The following is a 27,283-nucleotide window of genomic DNA, read 5'->3' as shown; positions in this document are numbered from 1 at the left end:
TGCTCCAAGGGGGGGGGGGGGGGGGGGGAGGAGGAGGAGAGAGAGAGAGAGAGAGAGAGGAGACATAACAGCGGTAGAAACACAACATTTTCCGTCCACTAGTCCTTATATTGATAACATATAGAAAAACCCTTACAAATGGCAGATTTCTACTAGTCCTTATGATACCTTAACTATTGGGCAGTTTGGCAAGGACTACAGGACTAGTGCCAATTTCTGCTGCTGCATAACTATCTGACAAAACAGAATTTATCAAATCTTATAATGTTCCAGATGTCATAAAAGATGGTAAGCTTATTGTCTGAATCAACTTGTCAACATTCCCAAATACCCACCTATGTCTCCCCAGTATACTTTGTATCAGTACTAGGATGGCCAACAACATAACTTTCATCCCATCTTCATTGTGTTCTAGCAACCAGATGGATTACTTTTGCATCTTAAACAGTTATAAGCCATGTCAAATCCATATGCCCTGGAAACTAATCATGTTTCAATCATACTTCAAAGGCCTCAATCCTCTTTCAGCGGATGTCGGGACAGATTCATTCTAAACATCTGTTAAGGAAGCAACTTGAGGCTCAACTTAAACCACTCGGTCCATTGAAATTTGGAGACTTTAATGGATTAACTGACAATGTTTGTCAGCAGTTATTACTGACATATGTTTATGTCCTTTGAAAAAACCGAAACATATATAAACAAACTTAGTTTTATCTGAAACGGCATCTCAGCAAGGTTGACTTGGATCCCATTCCCAGACATTTATAGGTTAAGAACGTAAGCTCATTATATTTGTTTCCCCCGCTGTCATCAATTACCACCTCGACAATCATGAATGAACAGTCTTCAGTTGTGGACGGAAGTTTGAGTGAGATGAAACTCTTACTCGTAGAATAAAATACGTCAGAGGGTTTAAATGAGATCTAAAATCAGAATCCAGCCCTGAAGTTTTATCCCAAGGATGAGGGTTTTAAATGTCATAAAAACCTGAGGGGAAGTGTTTCATCCAACTTATATATGAAAAAAGAAGCTAAACACAACATTTACTCTGTACATCACTTGCTTGATAATGGGATTAGAACCTACACCGAAACATTGTAATTGTAATAAAGAAGTTGTTAATCCATATATCTTATCCTTACTTAACATTTTTATGTTTCAAACATACTTTCCATGAACCTAAGGAGACAGGCGTAAAATATCTGTTGCTTGCGTACAGGTACTTGAAAAAGACATAATTAAAAGCAGTGTGAGTTATCAGCGCCTCTGTAGCCTTGTGGTACACTCACTGGGCTACAGATACGAAGGTTTGCATGTTCAACCCTTGAGAATATAAAGAAAACATTTGCCATTTGATTTTACATTTCATAACATTGTGTTCAAATGCAAAATAATTTTTTAGCGAGAAACATTCATACGTTACAATATAAAGGGAAGATGTATTAATAAAATCCCCAGGATATTATTCTAATTATATAATAAACATCCCCCGGAGGTTTAACCAGACTGGAGAACAATAGGATGATGTCACTAGATTGGTTGGTTGGTTTGTTGTTTAACGCCGCACTCAGCAATATTCCAGCTATATGACAGCGGTCTGTAAATAATCCAGTCTGGACCAGACAATCCAGTGACTAATATCATGAGCATCGATTCACGCAACTGGGACCGATGACATGCATCAACCAAGTCAGCAAGCCTGACCACCCGATCCCGTTAGTCGCCTTTTACAACAAGCATAGTCACCTTGTACGGCAAGCATGGGTTGCTGAAGACCTATTCTACCCCGGAATCTTCACTGGTCTGATGTCACTAGAGATTTATATTACTACTTTAGACAGGACCTTTATTTTATGAAAGAGCCAATACTAACATTTACAAAAGTAAAACTGGAGTGTTTAGTAGGAAGTAAACCGCTGATGGTGTCAGATGCCTGAAATTTTGGTAGATGTTCAGCTACATCCCAGCAGTCAGTATAACCAACCCAGTATAAAGCAGTAAAGCCAGTGAGTGAGAGCATGAGCAACAGTCCACCCGACAATGTCACAGTGCCTGACTCCAGGTCCTCTAAAGTCCTATTTATCTTCTACTGCTGACTGAAAGTTTATAGAAACAGCTCTGCATACATTGTACTCCCGGTAACTTAATTAATTTCTTGAAGAACAAAAAGGAAATCTTAACTTTTTCCATGCTACATTTTCAAAAGAATATCCACAAACCAATGACTAACAAAGATCTGGTCTTGTAGGACTTTACTTAGAGCAGATACCATTGTTGGTATAAAATATTTCACAGTGTTAAGTTTCACAATAATGACATCAAAATTTACTTATTTAGACACTACTGGTCACACTGAGAGTTGAGAACTATGTTTCATCCTTAAAATCACATCATAAAAGCGATTCCCTTAAAATGATGTTATAAGAACATGATTATTTTGCTTTGGACAACAGAACAGACTAAAGTTTAGCAGACTGTTACACATAAGATAATAATTTCAAGCAGTCTGAACGCAGAAATCGCCAAGTACGAAATACTTTCTCAGTATGCATGCGAAATTCATCGCTTAAAAATATTGATTACTTGTCATACATGACAGATAATAATTACCATCTGATAAATCAATTAACCCTGATTATATCATTAATCACTCACACACAGTTATGAAGAATTCAACGTGGTGACCGATTCATCTCCTCCAATCTCCCAAACCATGGAAAATAATCCTTTTACAATAACACCTTAAAAAACATCACATTTCCTAAGCACTGAGTATTCCGTATCCAACGCTTAGAGTGTTTATTAATGGATTAAAAGACTTCCAGCAATGCCAAGATAAAAGTCAAATCCTGAAACTATATTTTCTAATTACATGTAACTATGGTAACCCAGCATAAAAGACTTGCAAAAACAAGAAACTGCAATCTGCCACCATTCTGTTCTGATGGAAAGAGTGGTGCAGTGCTAACAGAGGCTGGTGATAAGATGGAGAAAGCATCAGAGGGTGTACATGTGCTGGAGTCTCATCACCAACGATGCAGCCGCACTCCAACAGCCACCGCGGATAGGTCAAAGGTTAAGAATGCGATTCTTGTACTGGGCTTCTCCCTTGATTCCCCGGACTGCGTACTGATTCAAGATGAACATACAGTGTTATTATAGAAAAGGGTATTTGTGACAGGGAGTATTGTTTTATGTTGCTTTTAGCAATATTTCATCAATATCACAGGAATAGAACTCGGGCCTTCGGTGTGACGAGTGAACATTATAACCACTTGACAACCCCACTGACCCAAAGTTTATCTGTTACAACCCTAAAGATTCCCTAAAACCTCAAAGGCAGCGTTAGAAATTGGCACTAGTCCTGTAGTTCTTGCCAAACTGGCCAAAAGTTAAGGTATCATTTGTTTGTTTGTTTGTTATTTAACGTCGCACTCAGCAATATTCCAGCTATATGACAGCGGTCTGTATATAATCCAGTCTGGACCAGACAATCCAGTGATTTATGTCATGAGCATCGATCTACACATTTGGGATACGATGACATGCATCAACCAAGTCAGCGAGCCTGACCACCCGATCTTGTTAGTCTCCATTAAGACAAGCATAGTCTCCTTTTATGGCAAGCATGGGTTGCTGAAAACCTATTCTACCCCGGATCATCACGGGTGAGTTCAGGTATCATAAGGACTAGTAGTCCGTCTTAATGATAACAAATAGCAAATTCCTAAAAATGGCAAATTTCCACTAGTTAAGGTATCATAAGGACAAGTGGGAAATTGCCATTTTTCAGGAATTTGCTATATGTTATCATTTTAAGGACTAGTGGACTAAATGTTAGTTAAAATTCCAACACTGACACATCAACAATAGTGACATTAGTAGTCAGCAAGATTCCAGCCACATCAACAATAGTGACATTAGTTAAGTAGTCAGCAAGATTCCACCCACATTAACAATAGTGAGATTAGTAGTCAGCAAGATTCCAGCCACATCAACAATAGTGAGATTAGTAGGCAGCAAGATTCCCGCCACATCAACAATAGTGAGATTAGTAGTCAGCAAGATTCCAGCCACATCAACAATAGTGACATTAGTAGTCAGCAAGATTCCAGCCACATCAACAATCTACATAATTGGGCTACAATGACATGCATGATCCAAGTCACTGAGTCAGACCACCCTTCCATATCCTGCAATCTTAACTCTTTAACATTATTGTCATTATGTAAAAAAATATATTTTCAATTACACTATCAAATTAATCATCACTAATGATCCTGAGGCAAACATGGCATGATTAAATTTGATCTTGGCAAGCAAAAGGCAAATATTTATTTTTTTCAACTTCCGATTACAACAACTGTGATTTCAAGATAAACAATCAACATCCGGATTTCTCACCATGACTGAACATGAGGCTGCTTTGAGAAAGTGTAATCTGATTACCCATTAACCCATAACCCTTCCAGCAGCAAGGGAGTTTTAAGAATCAAACTGCACATAATGGCTTGTGTCACACACAAAATGTAACATTTACAAACGCATGAGTCCTGGAGGTCAGTCCAAGTTGAACAAGAGTCAACGTGGCTATATCCCCCGCCCCTGTTGCAGAATTTATGACATAATTAAATCTAAACAAACCCTAACATTTTTTAACCGAGGTGGAACTTGTCATGGAAATTGTAAAAAAAGAAGAGTTTGGAACTTAAGTCCATCTTGCTGCCATGGAAACGTAAAAAATAAAAATTTCTAAATTATCTAAATAGCAAAAGGTACCAGTTCAGCATGTACCTAACAGACCTGCAAAGTTTCATGAAAAAATATTGAACGGTTTCTGAGTTATGCTCCGGAAACGAACCCTACCATCACAGAACCTAAGTCCATCTTGCTGCCATGGAAACGTAAAAAATAAAAATTTCTAAAATTTCTAAATAGCAAAAGGCACCATTTCAGCATGTACTTGACAGACCTGCAAAGTTTCATGAAAAAATATTGAACAGTATATGAGTTATGCTCCGGAAACGAACCCTACCATCACAGAACCTAAGTCCATCTTGCTGCCATGGAAACGTAAAAAATAAAAATTTCTAAAATTTCTAAATAGCAAAAGGCACCATTTCAGCATGTACTTGACAGACCTGCAAAGTTTCATGAAAAAATATTGAACAGTATATGAGTTATGCTCTGGAAACGAACCCTACCCTCACAGACCCTAATTCCATCTTGTTGCCATGGAAACGTAGAAAATAAAAATGTCTAAAATTTCTTAATAGCAAAAGGCACTAGTTTCATGAAAAAATATTGAACGGTTTCTGAGTTATGCTCCGGAAACAAAATGTGACGGACGGAGCCCGTTTCTATATCCCCCGCCAACTTCGTCTGGGCATTTTGACAGGGTGAACATGTGCGGCTTCATGCTGGTGATGACGCGACGGTGTAACAGTACATTAACACATTACAACACTGCAAAGCTGACACATCTATTTGCCAGGTTACAATGTCTCCCTTTCACTTTCATAACTGTCTCATTCATAAGACAACAAGGAAATCTCCAAACTGGGTAACATTCACAACATAAAAGACCCATGACGATCCAAGTTAGAATAGGTCTTCAGCAACCCATCCTTGCCGTTTAAGGGGACTATGCTTGTTGTAAGAGGCGACTTACGGGATCGGGTGGTTAGGTGGTCATGTCATCGTATCCCAATTGAGTGGATTGATGCTCATGATGTCAATCACTGGATTGTCTGGTCCAGACTCTATTATATACACACCGCCGTAAAAAAAGCTGGAGTGCGACTTTAAACAACAAACAGTTAATAAAATCTTTGGTTTTGTGTCTACATTTCACAACTTTTGAGGTACTATCAAGCATAATCTTTCTACGAAGATTTCAAAGAGCGTCATACAACTCTTACAACACTCAAGGCCTCAGAAACTTTTAAAAAGTTTTATGGTAGACTTGTTGAGGACATGTCCAAAATTTACATACCAGTGACAGAAATGATGTCCGAAGCAATTCACAAGTTTGTAATGTATGTTCCCGTGTTTTTTCAGGTGAACAATTGGCTTGCCTTCGCGTGTTTGTTTGTGATGGGTGCCATCGGTCAGGCAGGGTACACTTACCTTTTCACGACCACCTGGTATCATCCCTATATGATAGTGATTAATTAACACATGCTTATGATATAGTTGGAAGAGTAAAATGGACGATTCAGCAGAGATTTCAGCCTCTGGGAATCCCTTGATAAATCGTTATCAAGGAAGAGGCTGACAAGCAAGGTTTAGGCTACTTGTCCAAATACTCCAGTCACATGAAGGATGGGTACATCAAAAATGGGCTTCATACATCCTTAAACTTGACCTAAAGTGACAGTTTTTTATCAGTCTCCATCAAAATCAATTACAAAACTTTGTATCACCGATTACTTGGTGATGACATCAAAGTCCCTGCTATCAGTATATGAACGCAATCAGATGACCATCAGTACTTGAAAGATGCCATTTCCTCTGATCCAACTCTTTCCAAACCTTCCCTTTAGGCCATCATTATGTTCATCGTGTTCATATGGTGTTCAAGGTATCAGCACAGTAGGTCTCTCTTCATGGTAAGGGAAAGGCCATTTGAAACCTGTGGGGAGGGTTGGGGACGGTTTGGGAAGCTGTGATTTTGTATAGGGACTGAATATGTTTTCAGCTACAACTGCAAAACCAGATATTTTTTACTTGAAAGTATGAGCCAAAATATTAATAATTTTTGTTTGAAGCATAATTATTTTTTAACGCATATTCTGGGACTAATCCCAGGCCTCCTGCCAGAATATCACAGGGTTGGTCCCTCATCAGTGTATGCAAATCAGCCCAAGTACTTGAGAGGTCAAATGATTCTTTATCGTATGGCTTATACATATATTGCTAACATTATAGCTTGAGTAGTTCGAAATATTTGTTTGTTTGTTTGTTGTTTAACGCCACACTCAGCAATATTCCAGCTATATTATGGTGGTCTGTACATAATGGAGTCTGGACAAGAAAATCCAGTGACTGATATCATGAGCATCGATCTACGCAATTGGGATACGATGACATGCATCAACCAAGTCGGCGAACCTGACCACCCGATCCCATTATTTACCTCATACGACAAGCCTAGTCGTCTTTACGGCAAGCATGGGTTGGTGAAGACCCATTCTCTACCCGGATCTTCACGGGTCTAAGATTATTAAACAACATAAACTATTTGTATTTATTTTCCTGGTCTGGGTTCTCTATGCTTTAGTTGTTTAGTTGCTTAAATATGAAGACCTAACTTGGGAAGTGTCCCCTGACATCAAGCAGTACACACCAAGGCATCAGGACCACTGGCCATGCTGTCCAATATTTGATTTCCAAAATGACCTTTTTCAGGATGATAGTCAGGAAGGATTTCTTGTTAAAAATAAAGATGTGGAACAGTCCATTTGTCTTGAACAAAATTACCTTCAAGTTATTGCCTGACATAGATCTAGTTGCCTTCTTCAAATTTTACAAAAAGGATATTTGCTTAATTACTAGACTCTAACACAATGATTTTGCACTATTAAACATCACAACTCCTCTACATCATCATTCATACTTATAGTCACAGTAGAACACAGACTGCTTTGTGCAACAAAACCCTACCTACTACCGTATTCGATGTAATAAGCACCCCGCTCTAATAAGCGCCCACAGTGATATTTGCTAATATATTGGCAAGTGAACAATCCCAATTAGCACCCCTTCAGACTGATGAATGTACACAAGACTTATTTATTCGCGTATAATACGCACTCGTGTGTTATATGCACCCTTAATTATGGGCTATTGAATTCTGAAAAAATATATCTGTCGTATATAAACATTTCAGGCTGTCAGCATAAACCACGAAATTTATCTTTCAACTGTTTTTTTCACCAAAATAATATTGTAATTAGAGCCCCCTATTTCTAATTTTGAGAGGGCCCTGGGCGCTTATTCGTCGAAAATGGTAATTATGAACAAAACCTGATACTGATAAACAGCATTGAGCATGTCCCTCAATGATAAGGAACTTTGCACTATAGAAATAGCATTTTCATTATTGTTGTTGCTGTTGCTACTTCTATTATTATTATTAATGGTATTTGTATTTAGACCATCAACTGTTACTTTGATATTACCTATTGTCAATCAAGTCTATGATCTGCAAAAACATAATCATAATAATACTGAAAAAAATCATTTTGAGAGAAGAGAATTCCACAATGCCTTAGATATGGCAACTGCAGATTTCTGGTCTAAAATAAACCAATAATCATCAGGCAAGTTAGCTCTGGCTTGGATTCTACAAGACACAAGTGTAAAATACCAGCCTCTTTTTCTTGGCCACCATCCCTGACATGGGAAGCTCTGGCACAAGTCATTACAAAAGCCTCTGATCCATAGCGCCTGCAGACTGGGGGTTTGTGGCTGCTGATGAAAGCAGATGCTGCATTCTTGTGAGAAAGCCGAGCTATTTACGCTACACACAGCTCCGCTCTCTCATTCTGCAAATGACAAAGGTTAGAAATCTGCAAATTTGGGATTTTTATGTCGCAGAATAATTGGAGCTTTTTATCCCCAATATAAGTATTCTTGCTGAAGGTCAAGCCGATGAAGCCCTCTTTGGGACTGTGGTATTCCCTCCCGCTATCAAATGATCCGACTTTCTTGCCCTGCCGTGTAAACATAGTATATAAAAGACAGACTGATTCACAGACAGGTGGTCTGCTGTTACCTGCTCAGAAATGTGGGGAGCCCTGTTCTGTAAACAGACGTTCTTGGAAAACGTTCTTAATCACATTAACACTGGCAAAAAGAGAAGTTAAAGAATTGTTGGTATTCAGCATTGTGCCTCATTCCGTTTTTGTCCAAAGATTCACATATTTGGGTTTCCAAACCAAATAATCATACTTAAAACAAGTTGTAATCAAGAGGAAGGGGTCAATGCAGGGCAAGTGATAATCAAGTGAGTTTGTTAATGCAGGTGACACACAAGTGCCTGTCTCAAAGAAATAACCATATTCAGGGTAAGTCTGGGATTGGAACTGCGAGCATCGGTTTCTGGCGTGTCCAAGGGACACAACTCTACACATTGCAATTGATTTCAGACAGACACACCACTATTTTCATTTGAAAGCTACAGACTTGACCTATATTTAGTCCAGAAATAGTTATCTTATTTATCTACAAAATAACTATTAAATGGAGACCAGAACAAAGCTAACCTGAGACAATTTAGACTTGCCAAATTGTTCTAGACTTGAGTTGGATTCATATTTTTAACTTATTTTCTAGGGTCTGGGAGGCTGACCAGTCAGAATTATGTTCACAAATCTAAGTCAAAGCTCAAATACAAAATAGAGGACAGAGTAAAAGTAATTTGCACAAAAGAGAACAGAACCTAGGTGGGGCTGAGATGTAAGGCACTGCCTAGGGGAAGATAACTCCTCCTTGTATTTTGATATACATCAATCAGGCATTGCAGAGGACCAGATTTTGGTTTTATCAGTCAGCAAGCTAGAATAATTTTACACCACTTTTTGCAAACTTCCAGCCAATCCACTTCTAAGCAACACAAGAATGGGGACCTGTGAAGATCGGGGTAGAGAATTGGTCTTCAGCAACCCATGCTTGTCGTAAGTCGCAAATAACGGGATCAGATGCTTGTCATCGTATACCAGTTGCGTGGATTGATGCTCATGATATCAATCACTGAATTGTCTGGCCCAGACTCAATTATTTACAGATCGCCGCCATATAGCTGGAATATTGCTGGGTGCAGTGTTAAACAACAAACAAACAAGAATGGGCCCTACCCAAATGTGGGGAAATGAAAACCTGGCCTAGAGTGAGGCGAACAAACACTTTAATCTCTAGACTATCCCTTCACCCCAACAACCCTTAGTCAAGTTCAAGTAATAGTAATAGATTTCTCTTATATCAGTATGTAGCCAGTTTGATGTACAAGACGATGGCCGAGGAAGAAAGTGTGGAAACAAACTCAACACTGTTGCGCTTCAATAAAAGTATGTATTTTGATGTCTGTATTTGTAACAACCCAAACGAATCGCAAACAAGGAAGCGTGGCTTAATTAGCACGGACAGGTAGGCGTGCAAGATGATTGAGATATTACCATCAGCTGGGTACAGAGTATACGCGATTAATTAGTCATTAGTTGTCGGGAGACCTGTATTGTGTGTATAACACCAGTATATTGATCTTTGTAGCCAATTAGTATTTGTCTCACCCACAGTCCCCCTTATCTCACAACTGATTGTACTTATTATTGCATGATAAATGCTGGCAGTCAGTCCAGGCATCATAAATCACTCAGCCATGTGTATAGTGTCATGCAACACGTTAGCAAGTGACACAGATTCAGAGTCTATGACATGGCGCTTCCTCTTTGTTGTGCTATTTCAAGACTACAGCAGGATATTGGGATTTGAAGAAAATATACCAAACAAATTAACCAATCTATGTTTTGCAATCCCTTGTGATCCATGCCAAGATGCGGATCATCCTGGTTATCTTCGTCACTATTGACAATCACAGGCTCAAACATGTAGGGGTTCTTTTGTACTCCTTCCTCGGGGTTCACTTGTACTCCTTCCTCGGGGTTCACTTGTACTCCTTCCTCGGGGTTCACTTGTACTCCTTCCTCGGGGTTCACTTGTACTCCTTTCTTGGGTTCACTTGTACTCCTTCCTCGGGGTTCTCTTGTACTCCTTCCTCTGGGTTCACTTGTACTCCTTCCTTGGAAATCACAAATTCATGTTCCGAGAAACATTCACATTCCATAATATATCAAAAACTATTGCCACTGTCAGAGTAGAACATATTGGCAAGTTCTGATCTATTTGAGCTCACGAAAAGGAAAAAAAAGTTACGAAGTAGCATGATCGATGCTTCCTCACTTTATACACAGATCAGCAAATATTTTAAACAAAGAAAAGTCTCAACAAAATAAATGAAGTACAGAAACCAGAAGAATAAACGTAATTTGAGAAAGAGCATATTTCGCACATCGTTTTCTCGTGGAATAGTGAACTCAATTTGTAATATAAATAGCTCTTAGCACATTTCCTTTGTTAAAAGAAAGGAGTACATATTAATTCTTTAATCCCACTCATACGAAGGAAAGTACAGTGTACAAACGGTCATTGCCTTGCCAAGGATGTGTTCAGCCAACTATGACCATGAACGGAAGCTTGCTTGCTTGGGTGCAGAGGGTCAAGTATGTTGTGCGATCAATCATGAAGTTTGGAGGACATTTCCTCCACCATAACCATATATGGAGCCTCTGTATAGAAAGGCTCCCCTTTGCCGTACATGCGTTTCAGTCTTTAAAATTGACAGACAGGACTAAAGTGCAAACAAACTTCATTAAGCGCTGCTGATAAGTTTTTATACGAAATCTGCATTAACGATGTTATGATCTAACCAATTCTGCAAGTTGCATATACCCATGAGACTTGCACTTTAGGCATGTTAAGACAAGAGCATAAATATAGTCAAACTCTATGTTTGTTTATTTGGTCTGTAAATAATCAAATCTGGACCATACAATCCAGTGACTGGCATCGATCCACCCAATTGGGATAAGATGATATGCAACTAAGTCAGCGAGCCTGACCACCCAATCCTGTTAATCACCACCTCTTAGTCACCTTTTACGGCAAGCATGGGTCGATGGTGACCTATTCTACCCTGGATCTTCATGGGTCCAAACTCTATGAAATACATCTGATATGTGTATTACCTGGCTGAGGAGATTCAATGAATACTGACCCGGTAATATTTTATTGACCTCAGGATTACTGCAGGCAGCTACTGGGACATTGGGTGGGGACAACATCCTGTCAACTCCAGAAATACAACCGAACAACTGCACCAGGCCTCAGTACTAGCGCCTTGTAACATGGCTCTTTTGAAAGATTAAAACTTTCCTTTATTCAGTTCCGCTGACAAGGCGACATTGACAAACTACAGCCTTATACAAGGACCTTCTAAAGGTCATGGGGTCAAGGTTCTTATAACTGCCGTCAGGTCAGGGTTTCTGAAGTACAAGGACTCACCTGTCTTTTTATAATGAGGCCTGGGACAGTTGGACTTAAGCATTACGTTTCGGGGCCATGAAAATGTAGGTCCTAGGTTGACCACTTCACCTAAAGAATATAAATTATTTGTGAAGCCTTATGCTTTTTATAAAAAAAAGAGACAATTTCCTTGTTTAAAAATACATTGCCTACACTTGATTGACTTTCTATCAGGAAATTATCAGTTAAATTTAACATGGATTGTAAACTGAACGAATTTTGATGATCTCAACATCCACACTCTGTTGTTCCCCATGGGTCTCGCTTTGACTGCTATCTGTGTCAATGGTCCATTAATCATGTTAATATGCATATAGGCTCCAATATCTTGTGCAAGTGAATCCCTAGAATGAAGCAAGTCTTCCTCAGTCAATTCAACACCCAATGGGTCAAATCATATTCATTCATAATTTTGAACCTGGCAATGTCATACAAGTAAAATGAAAGGCTCAGATATAATAGGGTAGCAAGTCTTGTTAGTATTCTGAAACTTCATAATAACAACTCTAAACCTTTCATGTAAACAAAGTACATATTCTAGGCTTTTCTTAAACAAAGTGATGATATGATGTGTAACCGTATCATTTTGCTCATATCATGCTCGATTATACACTTTTTAACGCACAAAATCAATGAGAGAGTTGGGTTTAACAAATCTTTGAACAATATTTCAGTACTGTCCCAGTGTGTTTGGAAAGCCCAAAGGATTGCATGTCATACGTTTACCATATTGGTAAAATCCACACTTCAAAGAATGGGGTTTACAGTAACTGTTGAAGGATCATAATGTGGGATTCAAAACAACCAGTGGATCCTGGTACAGCAAAGGGAGGCAACATTAAACAACAACAAAACAGAATGATAGCATCATATTATTCAGTTCCATGGAGGACAATATCATGGGATCAAAAGTCAATAACAAAGCACTTCCTTTGTTTTTTTCATGTATATTAATAATAAACAGAAACCTCATTAGCCATGAACCAGCCTCATATATCATACAGGGTTAGAAATTGGCACTAGTCCTATAGTCCTTGCCAAACTGCCCAATAGTAAAGGTATCCTAAGGACTAGTAGAATTTTGCCATTTTTAAAGGTTTTGCTATATGCTATCATTATAAGGACTAGTGGACTGAAACTGTTAGTTTCTACCGCTGTCATACATATTATTATCAAGGTATACTGTAACACAAACAGCATATTATCAAGCCCATATATAGACACATACACCACACACATATCAAGTATCATATATTATCTCATAAGCAATCTAAAACTGACATAGCAATACTTGTGTTGTCATATCCATCAATATCCAGAGCTCCAGATAAGCTTTTGGTGTTGTGGGTATTTTACCCATGCATTTTAAAATCATTGGGTATCTGTAATTCTATCTGGGTATTCCAATTTCTGTTACCCACTAGTTTTTACACATGTGGGTATATAAGTTAAATATTTAAAAACACTATTCATCTAGTCTATGCAAACTGGTGTCGTGTGGGTTCGAGAGCTTTATGGGACTCAAAAATACCACGACACTTCCACAAGAAAGTGTGATGGCAAATGATCGTGATGTAACTGTCATCGTGGAGTTTGGCAAGGTTGACGGAATGCCCGTTTATAATTTCAAAACAAGTTACTGATTTGCTAATCTAATTCGCATGGTTACTTCACAATATTTTGATGATACGCACAAGTTTTATTTTTGTAGCTTATCTGTAATGTTCATTGCGTATTTTGATACGCTGATTTTATTTTACTGCGTATTTCTGCATTTCTGATGTGTATTTTACGCAGATATGCAGCTTATCTGGAGCTCTGATATCCGTGTCTAATTTAGAGATGACAGCTTCAGCAGTTAAGACATATATTGATAGTTAGTTGTGTGACCTATAGCCTGCAGCCATGTTCCAGCCTGAAGCAGGAGACACATCAACATGATGACTACAACTCCCACTGACCTGTGCTGTGTCATCTCGAACCTGCGGTCATCGCAGGGCAAACTGCAGGACATAAGCTTCATAGTTTCAATAGGTCAAATATAACACTAAACTCTGATAGGGATACTTAAAAAGACCTCAAACAAGAACACTTAGAAATTAACAAGAGAATCCACAATACTTTGGCCAGTCTAGATGTCTTCAGTTTCAGGAAGATCCGGGGTAGAATACCTGTAAAAGGCGACTATACTTGTCGTAAAAGGCGACTAACAGGAGTGGGTTGGTCAGGCTCGCTGACTTGGTTGATGCATGTCATCGGTCCCACAATTGCGTGGATCGATATTCATGATGTCAATCACTGGATTGTCTGGTCCAGACTCAATTATTTACAGACTGCCGACATATAGCTGGAATATTGCTGAGTGCGGCGTAAAACAACAAACCAACAGTTTCAGGAAAACTTCTGATTCCCTCAGTTCCCTTCTATCATATACTACAGGTCAGGGGTCCGGAAACCGTCATATGCGCCGGACATGTCCGATTGGGAATCTCAAATGTCCGTTTTAAAATATTGCTTACCGGACATTTTAAAAAGTACAGGTACTCAACATATGAGAGGGATAATGGGCTATGTCATGCTGTTACGGAGCTAGAAGACAGCAACTGGTGTACTTGAATAGTGACTTGCTATTGTAACTTTAAATTAAGCTGACGATGCTCCTGCTGCATGACAATATAGGACACTATTTGTATGACTGTATAGACACCATCATTTCAGAGACTCAATGTCAGTCAAAGGAATACTTACAAATAAGAGTTACCAAGAGAAACCAAAATCATGAAATTCACATAGTCGTTTTAAACTTGTCCTGAAGAATGTTTACCCTTAAGTCTTAATACATAGATAGTTCATACTATCAACAAATAATATATACAATGTCAGTAACCAACGGGGTTCCATGGGTCATGGAAGGTTTCAGCTAAAAATACTTGTTATCTTTTCTAAAGACCTCATCAATCCATGGAACATTATGGCGACGTACGTCAGACTATCATACAAGCACACACAACTGGGCAATGTCCAACACTTGTGACAAAGCTGTGACAACTTACACTCCCACTTACATGCAATTATACTGGCACCCTACATTTACCAGCGGTAGAAACTAACAGTTTCAGTCCACTAGTCCTTATAATGATAGCATATAGCAAAACCTTTAAAAATGGCAAAATTCTACTAGTCCTTGGGATACCTTTACTATTGGGCAGTTTGGCAAGGACTATAGGACTAGTGCCAATTTCTAACCCTGTTTACTAATTTAGGCCACACAGTCTTATGTAATGGTTAACAGACTTAATCCAAACAACTTGGGTTGGTTGAAATCAAAATTAATTTGTGAGGCTCATTATTTTTTCATTTTACTTGTAATAAACTTGTTTTGGGGGGATGGTTTATTAGGGAACAAAAAACGCTAATTTTGTTTAAAGTGTAGGGTATTGCTATTTTCAGAATTAAAAACGTGTATCGTTCTCTGTCAGACAACGCCTGTTATGTGTATCAGGTGCATTTCGTCAAATATTATTTAAATGTTGACAGTTACTATATTTACCACAGTTAATAATCTGATCTAATTAGTTTTTTAATCCTTCGATAAAGCTGTGGGGTAAATAAAATATATTTATACTAGTTTTATTTTTGTACATTGTGCCCTTAAGCTCCAGTTGGTTGAATTTGTCAACAGAAACAAAAATAGTGTCGCCTAAGGCTCAGTGATGTATACTCTCCATTCACTGTCATCTGGAATCAAATATGATGCATGAATGCTTCACAATCATCTCCCATATTAAATGAGTTGGAAAATACCATTAGTTACCTATTGTTGTGTCTTCTTAAGGGGGGGATGGGTGGCCCAGTCGTCTAAGGTGCTGCAATTCTCTGTGCAGAGTTGCGTCCCCTGGGCACGCCAGAAACCTATGATTGTGGATTTGAATCCCGGTTCGCCCCGATTATGTTTTTAGGTTGGTCAGCACCATACCCGTGCTCGTGGGTTTCACCAAAGTGGTAAACGTCAAAGACCTGCATCACTTCTGGCTTTCCTCCAACATTAAGCTGACACGCTGTGATATAACTGGATGGAATACTGTTAAAAGCGGTGTTAAACACAACTCACTCGCTCACAATTCTTAAGGAATAATGAACTATGAACATGATGCATAGTTATTTCATTAATCATGTTTAAATAACCATTTCAGACTTAAACTGTATGAACCACAGATGTAAAGGCTACATCTCAGCAACGTAATTACAGTTACAGGGTATTAATATCTTCTGTATCAATTCAATTTGCAGAGTATAACACCATGTTTGTCAGGATTTATTAGTCACTACAGATGTAGAGTTTGGGTCATATTTCTTCTTGGAAAGGGAACTACTCAATCTAACATGAGAAATAATATTGGCAATCATACAAAATATTCAACACAAGCGCTATGAGGCTGGTCTCTAAGAATTAGGGGCAGTTGGGTAGCCTAGTGGTTTCAGCGTTAGCTCGTCACGCCAAAGACCCGGGTTCAATTCCCGACATGGGTACAATGTGTGAAGCCCATTTCTGGTGTCCCCCCCACTGTGATATTGCTGAAATATTGCTTAAAGCGGCGTAAAAAAATACTCACTCACTCAAAAAATTTAAACTGGTTGATAAACATGATAAATATGCGATCACAGGCAAAATGACAAAATGAGTTCTTAACTGGTTGAGAGCCTAGCATGGTATGTGACTACATTTCAACTGTTATTAATCCAGACAAGAGTTGCATTTTGTTTGCGTTTTGCAGTCGTACTGTTTTTCTAATTCATAAAAAAGAATGGACAGGCATATAAAATTAATTTCAATCATTATTTTTTGTTGTTGGCTTCTAGCTCTGACCAGTCAATGAGTCGATCAAAGCAGTGACTGGGTGTACATAACATGTCTCATGCCTACACATGTTTGACATGTTTGATATGTGTCACCTCATTACTTGTGAGAATGGCATCCTCCCGTCCATCAAATCTACTCTAGCCAGGAATGTAGGCTAAAGATAACGTTGTATCATACTAGTGTTCAAAATTTCAGATAAATCAGAATCCCCTGTGACAATGAAACTGAGAGCACAAAATGTCATTTCTGACAAGTTGTTTTTAAATATTAGAACCTGGGAAATTTTAGGTGCAGACAGGTCATGAGAAATGTATTCCAAACAATAACTGTAGCGCAGTCTACCTTCTCAGTGATTCCAGAGAGATATTCCATTAAAAACTGAAAAGGACTAAATAAACCTTCAAAAGAAAATAGGTCTGTGACTTTACATTCAGAGTTTCAATTTTACTCGAACACAAATACCACTTTGTATGTCAGGTAATTAACTCAAATCTATTCGGTTTATCAGTCTGGCAGATGCTGATGACTCTAATTCTACAGATACCATGTCTCTCACTGGGCACTGAAGTGTCTAGACCTACTCTGGCAACAGACCACAGAGAAAGTCATGACAGTTCCTCTATATGTATACACAACAGACTTACCATGACTGGCAAAGACAAGGAGAACATCAAATAATCATATTATAACATATTTCCTTCAATCGATATGATGAACCAGATGTGTGAGGCAGATCAGAGACAAAAGTACAATTTTGAATCTAAGTATAGTAAAAAAATAAATTGCTTACAAAAATAGAGTTTGAAAGAATACTTCTTGTAGCAAGGTATACATACAACCTAGGTTTGGGTCAACAGAGATCATCCAAAAAAACGTTTGGGGTAGTGCCACATAAAAAGACATTCCAGAAACCCGCTATTATGAACAAACTAATATGTTTACTTACAAGAAGCTGTGACATTCAGCAGCAAGACCTGTATTATATCAAGTGATGAAACATCATCTTTAGCATTGTTAGAAATTGGTACTAGTCCTATAGTCCTTGCTAATCTGTCCAATAGTTAAGGTATCATAAGGACTAGTAGAAATTTGCCAATTTTAAGAGTTTTTCTATATGTTATCATTGTAAGGACTAGTGGACAATAACTGTTAGTTTCTACCCCTGTTTAGATTTGCATAAGTCAACAGCAGACAGGGGGCTTTGATTACAAGATTTTCCTATACTGTGATAATATAGAGACCACAATAATATGGATTTCAAATTTACAAATATAACTAAAACTTCACCTCATTGTCAGCAAAAAGATTGTCTTATAATGTGTTAGGTCATGTTTACAAAGTGGCATTTAAAGCTCAAGATCTGCAAGTTGAATTTATTAAAAACAGACCAATTCCTGCTTAGATGTGAAATTATTACAAGTTCATATGATTTTCACATTTGACAGGTGTGTGATTCTTTACATCTGGGGGATAACTGACAAATTACAGGTCAAACATGCATGGGATGAGAGGATAATTTTGATATCCTCAACCTTAATCAAGATGAAAAGTTGCCCACACGTCAATCAACAAAATATTGTTAGCATAGTTTCATACAGAAGAATGGTAAGAATGATCACCTCTCAACTGTTGGACTTTGTAACACAGGACTTTCAATGAGATAGTTGAACTGAGATAAAGTGCAAAGGGTATTATAATATCTAACTTCATTACGACATACTTTTCATACTGAATTCTTTTAGGCTGGTATGGAAGTCAGAATTCCAGAACCCATTCTTTCTGTCTGTCTGTGCGTGACTTCATGAATGGAATGTAGGTCAAGTTTGGAAACGATTGCCCGGGTCATGCATTTGCTCAATAAAATGGGTCATTCAGTGAAATCCCTCCATGCATAATAAACATAATGAAAACAAGAAAGAAGTTCCATCCCATTCAGTAAGCTCTGATCAATAGAAGGTAGGTGAGAAGGTGGTTGATAACTTGATATGTCAAATTTTCTCATAACAACTTACCGCTCGGAAGATTTTCCAAGTTGTTTTTCTCTCTGGGGGAGACTTGATCAACCACCCTGAGTAAACTACATTTCCTATCTTGTTCATTTTCGCTTGCCCCATATTATCCGAGGCACTGTAAAATCCGTTCAGAAAATCATGTCGACGAAGTCTTCTGATAAATGTTACACAAGTTTGACATTATCAACATGTTCGGTTCTTTTCACATCAATGCAGGAAGTTTCTGACAACTCGGGAAACGTAAACGAGACCTTTTCCGATTGACCGCACTACTCCCCTAACAACTAGTCAGAGCACGCTGAGCAGGTGCCCGATTTCAGATGAAATGAAATCCTAGTCTCTCATTCCATATTCACGTTCCAAAATCCATATGTGTCCGTATGACCGTGAATATGACAGCTCAGTAGTATCCCGAAAGAGTTTAGATGTATTCTCAGTGAATCAACTGACTCAATAATCACCCATTTATGAATTTCACTTCCACCTATCAAGGCCCACGTCTCAACCATCGGAAGTGTCAACGCCTACTTTTGTCGGTGCATATCAAGTAACCACACCGTGATTGTATTGTTTGACATCTTGTCGACACTGCATGTATAGGATATATGCATAGTTAATAGATAATTAGTACGATATTTGCTCCGATTTCATAACTATTTAACCGACAGCGTGGTAGATCTGAGCAGAGACCATAAAATCTATTATATGGTCTCTGATCTGAGCAAACATATATCTGCAGAATCCCTTGAACTTCCTAGAGATTCATATTGATATAAAATAACTCTGAACCAAAGAAAGACGTAACTATATCTACATGTATATTTATACTTTATTTGACACAGATTGTACAACATTTGATGGGATTTGATCGTGTGATCACGCATGACTTACATCTATTTTTATACTCTGACAATGAACAAGCGTGACTACAGACAGTATATATACAACTGCAACATACCCGGAAGAAATCCACGCGTCACAACTTGGCGATGCTGAATAGCATGCAACTATATCAACAACGAATTCGTTGTTTACATTTCAGATCAACAAGATTAGTTGTTTTCGAGACAGTCAAAATTAATATTTCTCTCTGCTGGTGTTACTGATCGATGATTGATCATATGATTGATTTCAGAATGGTTTACTCCTGCTGAAAATAAGTATCGCCTGTGTTGTCTGCAAATATATATGTGGAATGTAGGTATACTCAAGTATATATTAATGTAGCCCCTGCATCTTGGAGAGAGATTATTTCTGATAACTTTAGATTTATACCCCCGTGGAGATTCAGAGGCAGAATTATTCCCAGTACCCTGCCGCATCAGCTATTGAGGATCGGGTGGGCACAATGTCTTCGGTCCCCGACGCGTGGATCAACGGTTTGTCTGGTCAAGACTATTAATTGTTGACTGTGACGTAATTGTAAAGTAACATTCTTTCACTTATGGGATTAGGAAAGGAAAGTGATCATAACCCTCATTACAAGGTCGAACATAAAAGAATAAAACCATCTCAGATTCTCAAAATTTCAGATAATTTTACTGCCTTCACAAGTTATTACGTTTTTGGCTTCGTTCCGTTTCTAAAGTGGAGGGGGTGGTAGTTCGGACACACACACACACACACACACACACACAGAGAGAGAGAGAGAGAGAGAGAGAGAGAGAGAGAGAGAGAGAGAGAGAGAGAGAGAGACACACACACACACACACACACACACACACACACAGACACACACACACACACACACACACACACACACACACACACCGCTCTTGATACCCCTATGCCATCTATCACTGATACATTGAACGTCTCGAGTTTCCAATGCGGAAATTACTGAATTGGCACGCTACTTAATACATTGCAAACACAGTAAGATGACCTCATATGATTTCGTATTGTGATCAAGTATAGACCTGGTTTTTTGGTTTCGCCGTTGTATGTATCAATGACTTCCGAAGAACGGTGTGTCATCACACGATCTGAGTGAAATGTCTCAATACATGACCTCGTATTAGTCACGGAAATCACGCTACATATAATCATAGAATCAATACGGAGTACAGAACATTCTCCTTTAATATAATATTGTGGAATTATATCGTGTGACATCCATCTGTCATTTATTTTCTCAAATTTCGAGCAGATAATTATGACAAGTAATTTCGATGTACAACAAACGGTATGCAGTCGCGATACTGTTGAAGCTGGGTTCCGTCTCTTCATCTATAACAACGTAGCTGACAGCGCACATAGGGGGCCGGGAACCAGATTAGAAACGTAGATGAACGGATGCGGGTGTAATTATTTTCACTATCGCTGGACGTGATCAGTTTTCTTTCATGCTAATTGTCTAGTTCATGTCAATAATCCCATTGTTTCCATGCTTGCGGGCCCGCCTCCGTGGTCTCGTGGTAGGGCGTCAGCCCGGAGAGCGGAAGGCCCGGGGTTCGATCACCGACCGCGTCATACCAAAAAACGTTAAAAATGGGAGTATACTGTGTCTGAGTGGGGTATTCATGTTAAACTGCGGCATGGTATCTTAGTGAGCTAGCACTATAAATCGGCATCAGTCCGGACTAGTACAAGCAGCCCCACACACAATCACGTGCATTTACGTCGCTATATATATAAGTGCAATAAACTTGGACGCGACGTTAAACCCCATTTCACCTTACCTCACCATGCTTGCGAAGGGGTCCATTGCAACATGACATATCAAAGCACATTTCCCTGAGTGTCCTTCATTTGCATGACGTCACAGACGGTTTTATGACAGTTCGGTACAACAATGGATTGACTGAGCTGTATTTGTAATTATAAACAAATATTTTCTCAGAAAACGAGAAACCGATATATGTATCGCCTAGCAGAAAAATAATCCACGGCCGCGTCATACCAAAAGACGTTATTGTTTGTTTGTTTGTTGTTTAACGCCCCGCTCAGCAATATTACAGCTACATGATGGCGGTCTGTAAATAATCGAGTCTGGACCAGACAATCCAGTGATTGACATCGTGAGTATCGATCCACGCAATTGGGATACGACATACATCAACAAAGTCAGTAAGCCTGACCACCCCATCCCGTTAGTCGCCTCATACAAGCATGGGTTGCTGAAGATGATTTCTAACCCGCATCTTCACATTCACTCACTTAATTCACAACACAGCATTATGACCGTGAAATGATCGCATAAAAAATGTCAGCCATCTGGGACTTGCAGAGGACACGATTCTTACATTTTTGTAAAGTTTAAACTTATTCCCATGTCTCAGTTTGATTTGTATCAGTTACATAAATAGCACTCAGCAGATGAAAATATACAACTGAATCTGTCTATTCATTGGTTACACATGTTAACACAAATAGTCTATCCTAATTAACACCTCTCCACTTTAATTCGTTGTTTCATTTAATTTTGAAAATACAAACACTGAATTTGAAAAATGAGATTACGGGTATCACAGAAGCTGCAGTCGTTCGTTCGAATCCCAGATCCGTGGTTTATCAGCACCATACCTGTGCCGTCTGGGTTACACGACCCATGCTAACCTGACTAGTCCTGCACCATGACCGTGGAATATATTTATTTTATGAAAAAAACATAATCTAGAAATGCATGCAAAAGCAAGTCTAGCTAGCTCAAGCTAGCTCTATTCCACAGTCTCTGAAATCAGCATAGGGATTTTTTTTAGAGTCAAGAAGGATATTGTGTAATATAAGATTTCAGAGACTAAATGTTAGTCTATAACCTGACACGCCATGATATTACTGAAATATACACCTGTTTAAAACGGCGTTAGTTTCATAACTTGTTCGGGTCGATATGTTGCTTCTGCGCCCTTAAAATAACATTATTTAAACTAACACACACGAAAGTGTATTTTAGAAACATATGTTTTCTTATACATTTCAAAATCCTTTTGGAAATGTGCACCGCACAAATATACCATCTGTACATGTGTATTGGTGTGAATTCTCCCTGATCGATGTCCCATCCATCACTCATCTACCAACCTACTGCATTCTCCAGTAAACAAATCGTTGATTGACATGATTAAGATCGACACCCGTGCAATTTACATGCAACGCACATAAGCTATTACCGTTCTGCCCACGTGTGACGGTGGCCCGCCGGCGCTAATTGATGTCGTTAGCATGTATATTTCCTCCTGTGTGCACCTGCTCGCCACAACGAATTACCGTTCGGTGTGAATTCCCAGTATGTGGTGAGTGTACTTGGTGAGTAAATTGCTGGTAATAAACTTCATTTGTGTTTAGTGGCGTTTCTACATATAGAGGCTGTGTTTTTTTAACACAATACAGAGTGGTGTATATATGGAGCCCGTTGCAGTTAAAACGTTAGTCCGCCACACCCATGACCCGTATTCGTGTTTCACATGGGTATAGTGTGTAAATGTGTTTGGGCCTTAAAATTATATTCACTCACCCTATCAAAAGGGGAAATCGGTCAGCTGTAGCTCTCGTTAAAGTAGAGACGATAAAGCGATATATCGGTATATGGTCTCTGATAGAAAACAATGCCTAGCAGAACAGGAAATATAATTGAAATGGTAAATAATCATATCTAGTGATGTTATATTGCAATTTTCATTTATTCATTGATATATTCATATTCAAAATCATGGGTCTTGGAAGTAAACCCCCGAAAAACAACCAAAGTGGGCGAGAAGTTGTTCTATGTTGAAACAAAGGTTGGAGGGCCTAGATTGGAGTCGTTGATAGCAGAGCATACTAGCAGTTTACTATTGATGAAAAGTAGTTTCAAGGCTGGAAGGCAACATTTGCTTTATAGCTTTATATACATGCAATACTACCAAGTCTCAATATCAAGACTCTACTGTCATTGTTCGATAGTTACACTGCTAGTGTCTTATGTTACGCTTCAGCTAACTGGGGCTACCGCAGAACAGATAATGGAAAGCGATTACATCTTGATTTCTTTAATCGATTTTTAAGTGTCACTAAATCTACATTTGACTGAGTGACGCCGCTTTAAGCAATATTCCAGCAATATCACGGCGGGCGACACCAGCAATGGGCTTCACACATTGTACCCATGTCGGGATTTGAACCCGGGTCTTCGGCGTAACGAGCGAACGCTTTAACCACTAGGCTACCCGACCGCCCCTAAATCTACATATAATCCAATGGTTTATGCAGAGCTAGGTCGCTGCCCATTACAATATAAATGAATGTATATTATTATATATTGGAGCAAATTGTTTTTTAACTTATAACCGTATCCTCCGTGGCTGCTATGAATGTCTATACAACGATGTAAAATCCCGTAAAGTACAGAATTGAGCATATCAGGTAAAATATAAACTGACAGCCAAAAGAAACTTTACCACTTTATAAATGAAACTGCAAAAAAATTAAAAACACAAGTTCTAACTAAATCAATGTAAAACACATCGTCCAAACACATCAATTCTTTATGCAAAATGTGATACACATCCACGGTACGTTTTTTGTGTGTGTAGAAAATGCGAAAGAAAACAGAAAAGTGAAACACGTGCCGTGTGGGCAGACGAAACTTCATGTGCAATAAAGGCATATCATGATACGGACGGCATGTCAGATACTCACACTGATAGAAAAAAGGCCACAGAAATACTACGACTGTCACCCGAACAACGCGAGCGGGCCCTGGGTATGATACAGATGGGAGCCACCCACGCCCACATTGCTTGAACTTTGACCTGCTCCCGTGTTGCTGTCACTTATCTGATGAAACGTTACAGATAGACCGGGCAGACGTCAGACAGGCCAAGAACAGGCATGCCCAGGGTAACTACGCCCAATGAAGACCGGTACTTGCGTACTTTGTATCACCGAAATAGATTCCTGACAGTGACGTTATCACGACGATGCCTTAGGGCAAAAGGCAGTTACCAGGCGACTTAGGGCTCGGGGAATTAGGGCTTAGAGACCTGGCAGCTCAACCTCGACGTTAGAAATTACACCAAAACAGATGCCAGGGCATTGTCGTTTAAATTTAAATAAATTATCCTGGGTGGAAGCGGGCAGACTTGGCGCCGACCGATCGTTGAAATTGAGCAGCGTGACAAACACCGGGAACCCGTTTTAACCCCAGTGGTGGATGCTTTCGTTTGGGCGACGATGTTTTAATCATTTGCTGTCGTTTTTCAAATTTAATTTTGGTAGAGCATTTATGATTAAGTATGCCCTAAAGTATTAACATCTGCAAAGTTGCTGTGTTTTGTTTCCTTGCCCTTTAAACAAAGTTACATGCATAAATTAGAAAAAAAAAACAATTAAATGTTTAAACTGATCAAATGTGTAGTCAACTCCAAATGTATTTTTCAATGGCTTTGATTAACTTGGTTTCGTGTCGTACAGATGCAAAATTCATAGATAAACAAAATTAAAAACGGTATTTCACTATTTCAATAGAAATGAAAGCATGCTTTACTTCCGATGCCACTTCGAAATATTTGCCATTGTCACAGTGACGGGACAGGGATCATGTCAAAAAAACTCTCAAACGTTTGAAAACAGGCATTAGAAGTACAATGATCCAGCAACGTCTCAACAGCATCATGCTGTTGCACATTCACAAAGACAATACTGAGGACATCTACCTCATGGACATTGCCAAGGCATTTGCACGTGCAAACCAGAAACGTGGTACCTTCTTTGGTGACTATGTATAGGATCTGTCCTACCCAACACACACAGCGATGAAGCAAACATGTGAATATGGAAGATAATGTTTGATAGATTTCAGCTATAAAACCGCTTGAAAGGTGTCACTAATTGTTGTATTTTTAAAAGAAAGATGGATTTATACTAAACAACCTGAACACAACTGAGAATACTGTCCTTCATTTCGTGATCGTATGAACTGGGTTGGACTCTTAATTTCTTAAACAAGCATGTTTTCTCTCTACCAAATATTTTACTTGACTGCACGGTTGGTGTATTATTATGTCATCGTCATACTTCTTATCCTGTCTAAGGTATGAAAAATTACCAGTGGTAATCGCAGTTCACTAGACACAATTGGTTACCTATATAATTGGCTAAAGAGCAATAAGTCTTCCTGAACAAACGTTGTCGTTTGTGTTTATTTTGGAATTTGCAAAATGGCTGTTCATACGTACCCACCTGAATTAGGTCTATAAGGCAATATGAGTTGTTTTTTTATTGTATTGTCACCACACACACACACACACACACACAAAACACACCCACAAAACACACCCAAAACACACACACACACACACACACACACACACACACACACACACACACACACACACACACACACACACACACACACACACACACACACACAAAACACACACAAAACACACACACACAAAACACACACACACACACACAAAACACACACACACACACAAAACACACACACACACACAAAACACACAAAACACACACACACAAAACACACACACAAAAAACACACACACACAAAACACACACACACAAAACACACAAAACACACACACACACACAAAACACACAGACAAACAATCAAACACGCACTCACATACTACTGGCCTTCTGTCACTCAATACATATGGGCCCACCCTGGTCACAATAAACAAAATATGCCCAGCAGAAACAGGGTCTTCAAAGTGCAGCAGGTGCAACAATGTGCATCACACCCCTTGCATGTATTGTGTTCTAGTCGTATCACCCGATCCAGAGATAAGCCCGTGATGCATATTCATTTTTAGTGTTCGAGGTTCGATACCCCCCAGACGGGTACAATGGCGAAAGCTCATTTCTGGTGTGACATTTCTGGACTATTGTAAAATATACTCACTCTCTCTTTGGATATACCGTATTGACTTGACCCATTGTTGTTATACCTCTTACCTAACATAACATACAGTTGTCACAATGTGGGATAATGATTAAGTTAACGATGGAAGCGCTCGTAAAATATCCATATATTCTCTTTTAAAATGTCTTCTGAAGACTACGAATGCATTCATAATTTGAGTTTCGATGAAATCATCGGTTACGATTTAAATGAGGCACTCCACACACACACACACACACACACACACACACACACACACACTAACACTAACACACTAACACTAACACTAAAAACACAAACACACTAACACACACTAACACACTAACACACACTAACACTATTATATCACGCATTGGTTCGTCTGAGGTTATTTACATGTCATCACCCTGTAGCTGTATGGATGGAATCTGGAATATT

The 27,283-nt window shown here is 38.9% G+C and overlaps 1 protein-coding gene across 2 annotated transcripts in view; it reads right to left on the bottom strand.

Moving 5' to 3' along the window:
• Positions 1-19,506, bottom strand: part of LOC124137487 (GRB2-associated-binding protein 1-like) — a 77,178-nt gene extending 57,672 nt beyond the window's left edge. Inside the window, exon 1 of one of the 2 annotated variants that reach the window (XM_046503803.2) lies at positions 19,021-19,506. In XM_046503803.2, the coding sequence (XP_046359759.2) occupies positions 19,021-19,122 (102 nt within the window). In that variant the 5' untranslated portion in view covers positions 19,123-19,506. The remainder of the gene's footprint in view (positions 1-19,020) is intronic. The other variant, XM_046503805.2, reaches the window with a different exon arrangement.
• Between the last annotated feature and the right edge of the window lie 7,777 nt (positions 19,507-27,283).

Source organism: Haliotis rufescens, unplaced genomic scaffold (assembly GCF_023055435.1).
Source record: "Haliotis rufescens isolate VD_foot unplaced genomic scaffold, xgHalRufe1.0.p SCAF_7, whole genome shotgun sequence".
NCBI classification, from domain to species: Eukaryota; Metazoa; Mollusca; class Gastropoda; order Lepetellida; family Haliotidae; genus Haliotis; species Haliotis rufescens.
This window is presented reverse-complemented; position numbering and strand designations above follow the sequence as displayed.